The sequence below is a fragment of the Papaver somniferum genome, chromosome 4 (genome assembly GCF_003573695.1).
Source record: "Papaver somniferum cultivar HN1 chromosome 4, ASM357369v1, whole genome shotgun sequence".
NCBI lineage: Eukaryota > Viridiplantae > Streptophyta > Magnoliopsida > Ranunculales > Papaveraceae > Papaver > Papaver somniferum.
Window position 1 is genome coordinate 147,959,870 of NC_039361.1, and position 7,637 is coordinate 147,967,506.

At 35.1% G+C, this 7,637-nt stretch overlaps 1 protein-coding gene across 1 annotated transcript; it reads left to right on the plus strand.

Moving 5' to 3' along the window:
• Positions 1-4,692: 4,692 nt before the first annotated feature.
• On the plus strand, positions 4,693-5,410 carry LOC113273261 (BTB/POZ and TAZ domain-containing protein 1-like). The gene is made up of 2 exons (XM_026523010.1): positions 4,693-4,928; positions 5,039-5,410. Exons 1-2 carry the CDS (start codon positions 4,869-4,871, stop codon positions 5,408-5,410), a joined length of 432 nt encoding a protein of 143 aa, XP_026378795.1. The 5' UTR covers positions 4,693-4,868.
• Positions 5,411-7,637: the final 2,227 nt, after the last annotated feature.

A 7,637-nucleotide genomic window follows, 5' to 3' on the forward strand; every position in this document is an offset into this window, starting at 1 on the left:
GAGAAATACTTCTGCTCAGAACTTCTTCAGCTATCACAAATAAGATAGGTGACAAAGGATCACCTTGTCTAATCCCTCTTCCCACACTAAAGAAGCCACAAGGTCCTCAATTTATTAAGACTGAGATTTTGACAGATTCAAACAAAATTCTTAGCCATCTAATACAAACTTCAGAGAAACCAAAATGTTTTAAAGTTTCAAAGAGGAAGTCCCAACTTAATGAGTCATATGTCTGTGTAATGTCTAACTTCAAACCAACATTTCCTCCTCTTCTTTTTGTATCCAATTCATTCACCATCTCAGAAGCTAGAATAATTTTTTTATGGATATTCTGCCTTTAATAAAAGCTCCCTGCTGCTCAGATACTATTTTCTCAATGACAGAACTAATTCTTGATATTATAATCCTTGTAATAATTTTGAAACTAAAATTAGCAAGACCTATAGGTCTAAATTGCTCTGCTTTTCTTGCTCCTTGGACTTTAGGAAGTAGAAATAAGAAATTGGAATTCATACCTCTTGGGATAAACCTGAATCTCCAACAGTATTGCAGTGCATTTATTAAATCTTGTCCAACAATATTCCATGCAAATCTATAAAAATTCCCAGGAAATCCATCAGAGCCTGGTAAACTGTTTGCATCCACCCCAAAAACAGCTTCTTTAATTTCAGTAGCAAAAGGAATTGCATCTAGAAAAATATTATCTTCCTCTGTTATTACCTTAGGAATCACCTCAAAAATACTTTGATCAAAGTTAACAGCTTGATGTTGAAATTTTTTATGAAAATTATTAACTAAAGTATCAGCTATTTGAACTTGACTAGTCACCAGATTGCCATTTTCATCCTCCAGCTCAGTTATATTATTATGGGCTTTTCTAATCTTCATAGAACTATGAAAGAAAGAAGTATTTGCTCCACCCTATTTTACCCACTTTATTCTAGATTTTGATCTCATAGTTCATTAAATTGTTAAGATACTAATTCCTGTTTCCCTCCAGCAGTTATTAAATGATTCAGTAGCTCAACATTCTCAGGATTTGCATCAGAAGTCAATGTTTCTTTTTCCACTTCTTCTTCAACTTGTGTCATTTTAACTCTTAAATCACCAAAGACCTCCCAGTTCCACTTTTGTTTTATAAAATCTTTAAATCTTTTTAGTTTAGACATAAACACAAATGCAGGATTATCCTTTGTATTTTCCTCCCAAGAGCTTTGAATCACTTTTAGAAACTCAGGATGAGTAGCCCATACAGCTTGGTATCTGAAAGGAATATTTTTTGGTTTAGGAACCTCCACTGTACATCCCGTTATAGGACCACGATCAGAAGTACCTCTAACACCAACCTTATACTAATATTAAAAAAAAAACTTTATCTAAGTCACATAAAATTCTTCTCTTCCCAACCCTATTGTTGCACCATGAGTATTGTATACCAGATTTAGGAGCTTGAATGAGATCTCAAATATTTAAACAATTTCTGAAATCTTGCATAACAATTTTTAAAGGTCTTCTACCACCAACTTTTTCTTCACTACTCAAGACTACATTAAAATATCCAACTACAAGCCAGGAAAAATCCATTTCATGTATTTTTTATAAATCATCCCATAATTCACTTCTATCCACTGGTAAACAAGCTGCATGGATTCCAGTCACAACTACTTCACCGACTTTGACAATTATTGTTTGTTTTGCTGATGATATAACATTAAGAATAGAAAGAGAAGAATGCCAGAATAACCAAAATGTTTTTATTTCATCTCAAAATGTTTTTCTATTAGCTATTTATATAACCATCAATTCAGTAAATTTTCAAAACAATTATAATCAATTTGGTAAAACTAGTCTAAAATTTCCAAAACCATACTAGTTAAAAATAAACGCATAACTCTTTTTACTCGACAGAAAATACATTGCTAGCCTTTTTTTTAAGAACACAAATTAGGGCAACAATGGTTACATGATAGGTTGGATTCTAACTAAGAAAAGAGTGTTTTTAAGTGACGAAAGGACCATATTGCCCTTTATCAAAATAATAATAAAAAAATCAATTGTATATCCCTTCTCTTATTCTTCTTTGTTTTCTCCCTTCTTCGATTCATCATTTAATTGATCGACGATTCCAAAAATTTCTTGGTCGATTAATACCTTTTCTTGGAAATGAAACCGGAAACGAAATAATCTTGTAGGCCTTATCCTGATCCTGGAATCGAAATTGCGGTTCAACAAGAAGCAAATAAAATCTCAAAGATAAATTGCAAAAGTTAGGTATAATTCTCAGTTACAGAATGACTGTTGGTATTATTTTTTGGACGAATGCAATGCCGACAATTGTACTCGGTATTGTTTTGCGGTTGAATACAATGCCGACTCCAATGTAAGTTTTCTGGGGTTTCTTTGCATGAATCAGTAATATATGTATCAATTACAGCTATGCCGACATAGGTCAATATCTCTATTTGAAATTACTGTTTGTCGGGACTTTAAATTCTATCAATGCCGGTTATAATTTCCCTATGTCGGCATTATCGGATTATTTACCGTGGGCAAATATCTTATTTTTGAAATTTATCATAGTTTGACATAGTCGAAAAACATTTTTGCGATGTCGATTGTTTATAATTCAATGCAGACAGTATGGATGCAATGCCGACTCCTACGATGTTTCAAGCTTTCTCATTGAGTGTGGCCCCACCGGATAATCTTTCCATTTTTTTCTCTCTTCTCCAAAACTCACACGAAGAAAAGAAAGAAAAAAACTATCTATTTTATCATTCAATCTCCTAGATTTTCTCGGATTTGATTTGATTTTTCAAATCTTGCGGGAAAATTAAGGTTATTTCTCTTAGTTTTGTGTAAATATCCAATAAAAGTAATTGTTGTTCCAACAATTTTTATGGATTCTCTTTTTGATTTTATAGATCTGATGGTGTCTCAATACCATTCATATTTCTTATATGATAGCCATAATGAATTTTCTGGTGGTGCTGCTGCATCGTTATCAAGTACGTTATGAAAGAAGACGATCTACTTCGGAAGTTAATAACGATGTTGATTGTGATAATGTCGATTTGGGATTATTATTTCTTCACTATGGAAGCATATAACATATATGATGTTGATGATCAAGAATCTGAAGATCAAAAATCAAAATGGTTTAAAATCATAACCATTAGAAAGATATCAATTCTTCCATGGATTGGAAAACAGTACAAACACTTTGTTGTACTATTAGAAAGATATCAATTTCGTCGGTATTGCATCGTAGTACAAACACGGGTTTATGCACTTTTTTTGTCTCCGAATGAATCCGCTAAAAAACTAAAAGTTTATAATTCAATATACAAACAATATGGATGCAATGCTGACTCATACGATGTTTCAATGTCGACTGTAATTATGCAATGTTGATTCCTAGGTTGTAAAATGCATAGTTTATGTCTTATGAATGGGCGAATACCAAATATCTTCATAGAATTATGATGAAGACAATACCGACTTTCCAGAGTCGACATTGATTTCATCATAAAACTATGTCGACTGTGGGTCTGTAACTTCACGAATCAAACGAATATCAAAATCAATGTAAACACCTTCTTCTTGGTGAGATGAAAATTCCTCAACATTAAATTCTTCATTAGAATCTCTCCAATCACCCAAATCTCCGAAAATCATTCTTCTTCCACTTTCTCCATTTTATGACTAACACTTATAAAATTTAATCTTAAGACACTAATCTATTATATAACTAAGCAATGTAAACTAATCTAATTAACATTAATTAAATTGATAAAAAAACATTAGTTAATCAAGGGTAATTTAGTGAATCCTAAAATTATTTGGATAAAGGGTTCTCCAAGTTACTCTCCATAACGTGTATTTTATTATTAAGTATCTCTAATTTGTGAGAGTATCCAGGAATACGGGTATTTTTTAAACGTCAAATGAACGTCAAAAGCCAACCCTTTGCCAGATCAGTTGTATTTTTTATTTTATTTTTGAAAAGCTTCATAGGTGCTAAGTCAATCAATTTAGCTATAGTAAAATGGTCAATAATTAGACGCGATGAAACATTTTTGCGAGATATAAATGAGATAGGATGCTTTGTATTGTGTTTTATGCGTATTGCGATGTGCATCTATTTTGTTATCATCTCGAGAGAAAAGCCAGTGTAGGACCGATGAACAGACTTAGAGCAACCACAGTCATGAGACGGACCAAATACCAAAAGCCAGACTAAAAGCCAAAAAAATTTGGTATTCTGGGTGTTCAAGCGCAATGGGGGACGACCAAAATTTTGTGAAGCGTAACTTATACGAACGCTTGGTGCAGACGGAACTTATACTCACGTTTCTTGACCGAGCGTTCTTTAAAATATGCGTCTGAATGAAACAGAGTTATTACGTGCGCCTGATTGAGGCGTAGGTATAGTTCACGCCTAACATGGGACGGCGATGGGAAGTGCGTCTACTGGGACGGAGAAGTTATGTGCGTCTGATACATACGGAGATAGAAAGTGCGTATGACTCGGGCGGACATAGAAGGTGCGTCTGGGTAGGGCGGATATGGAAGGTGGGTCTGTGTTGGGCGTACTTACTATCAACGCCTGAAATGGAGCGTATTTATTATCAACGCCTGAATGCTTACGCTTGTAGTGGAGTCATTCAGACAGAAACAAGTTAACAAACACTCTCTTATTCAAACAGCAACAAGGAAAGAAAAAAGAACCTCTAATTTCCTCTTCTCTTCTTCACATCATTTGTTTCATTAAATGGAACCAGCCATGAAAAAGCAAACTAAAACAATCTCTATGTCAACATTAATTGGATTTGATCAGATCTCAACAAAATCCGATAAAATCTCATATGGATGTGAAAATTCTCACTTTTAATGGACTTAGAATCTTTGCTAACTCCATTCTATTGGTAATTAATTCTTCACTCTAGTCTCTTAATTATTGCAATTTCTCTAATTTTTTTTGATTGATTTCAGATCAAGAAATGAAAATTAACAACGATTATAATCGATTTTGCAGGGTTCAAGTTCTAAAGTATTGGAGAAAATCTTAGATCAGCCAAGCAAACACCAGAATTCAGTGAGAGTAATTCCAATTCTTGGAGTTCCATGTGATGCTGTAATTGCTTTCGTTCAATTTCTTTATTCGTCGAGATGCACAGAAGAAGAAATTGATAATTTCGGAATACATTTGCTAGCTCTATCGCATGTTTTCGATGTGCAAAAACTGAAACAGATATGTACAAAAGGATTATCAACAAGATTAATGGTGGAAAATGTTGTTGATATTCTTCAACTTGCTAGGTTATGTGATGCACCTGATCTTTATTTGAAGTGTACGAGATTTTTATCAAAGGTCTTAGCTTATGCTTATGCTTATGCTTGGTCTTAGCTTAACTGGTCTTAGCTAACTGGTCGTATGCTTGGTCCTAGCTTATGCTTGGTCCTAGCTTATGCATTAAGTCTATTTTAAAGTTAGTCATGCATTAAACTGGGCGGACATTAAAACAACGCCCTATTGGGACGGACATTAAAACAACGCCCCATTGGGGCGGAAAATATACCAACGCCCCATTGGGGCGTACAATATAACTACGCCTGTGTTGGGGCGTATGTATTACATGCGTTTGGTTAGGCGGAGTTTATAGATGCGCCTGATTCATACGCTAATTGTATCACCGCCCCACCTTCAAACGGTAATTATATTCTCGTCTGATTTCATACGATCACTAAAATCTCGCCTGCTTTCATACGCTATTAATACTTTCGTCCCACTAAACGAAGTTTAGTCTGGGTTGACGACCACATTTGGTCCCAAACCCTAATTTTGGCGACCAAATTTGAGTTTACTCCCTTCCGCTGCGGCACATTTTGAGACCAAATTTGGGTTTAGTCCCCAAATTTGGTCTTGATTGTGGTTGCTCTTAGACACCTAGTAGTTCAAAATGGATTTGGTGTAGGGATGGAGGGGTTTGTCCCGAGGACAGCTCCATCTCAAAATTTTCATACATCTCTAAAACAAGTTTTCCGTGGAGAGAGTTGATCCCACAAAGGCATGCACACGTCAATTGAATTTTCTCATCTAATGTTAAGAAGCAAAATACATAAGCTTCACGTGAATATGCCTCTTAAATGAATGGCATTACACGTGACGTCATATTAGAGCAAGTCTTATGGTGGAATTCATCCATCTTCCACGCCACCTCAGTATTTGGAATTGTGAATGGAAGCGCGAATGTAATGGTGAAATAGTAGAAACGCTATTTTTAATGGAGCTAAAAAAACACAATTAAAAATTGAGCTAAAAAAACGCAATTAAAAATGAAGTTTTTTTCAGCCGTTAGATTTTAACAACTCATTTTAAATCTACGAATAAAAAAAACGCAATTCTGAGTTTTTTTAGCTTCATTCTTAATTGCGTTTAACGCTATTCTTATTGGCGTTCAGATGGATTCCACGAACCCTTCCACAAAACCCTGGAACCTTGTTTGGATTTTCTATGGATACCCCAACTTGAAAGCCACTAGACTTGACATTCCATGATCTTTTCACGCTTGGAATAGTTTGAATTCCACCATAAGACTTGTTCTTGGGGCATTAAAAGAGAAATTGATTGGTGATTGAAAAGTTTACGACCATATGGTCGGTCAATGACTACTACTACTTGTTCTTTCTTATCAAAATTGGCCTAGCGGCCACTTCTTAATCTTCATATTAATAAACTGCGCACGGTTTGCTGCACTTTTCTTCTTGTCTCCGGATGAATCCGCTAAGAAACTAAACACAAAAGTTCAAGCCATATGAAACGAACAATTGTTTGTGTTGACAATCTGGTCTGTTCTTTTCTCTAGTGGCTCCATCATCCATCTCTTCTTCTGCTTATAGGTTTTGGAACCGTAACTGAACTTGACTTTAAGTTGTCAGGTATGGCATGTGCCCTCAATTTTAATTTGTTTTCTTTTCTTGTTATTTGTTTTTTGGTAGGTCACATATATATGACATAATGCTGCGTTCAAAGTCATATATTTGACTACTTTCCTCCTCACTGTGTCTTGATCCATTGCACATGCGATAGCTATATTAATAAATATGATGAGATAACCCCAAAAAATATTGTTCTCACTGATCAGGACTCAGGAGAAGAAAAGGATGAAAGTACCAAACTTTGACTATTCATCCAAATTATTTTAATCACCAAAATATAGTTTATAAGCATAGCCCGTGACGAAAGTAGGATTCACGGCCTAGGAGCGCTAATATGGAACAATATGCTGCGTACGGGGGCTATAAAGTAAGTATTGCAAGATTTTTTATTTTTATTTTTATTACATAAAGAGCATTATGTTAAATGGTTGGAAGCCGTACTACTACATCAATGCCGTGCTAGCCTACCAGCGAATTTTATGGGTATTCTAATCAAGGAAGCCGAAGCGGATGGGGTTGAGATTGTATTACAAGGGGGCAAGCTAATTCTACCTTCCATGTTAATTCATGCAATATTACATCATTGGGGACTCGAACCTGGGACCTCCTGGAACGCATGAGACTTTGGAAACAGAGATGACCAGCTGAGTTAGGTGCCCGTTTATATGGTTTAGAACCTGGAAAGCACTAACACG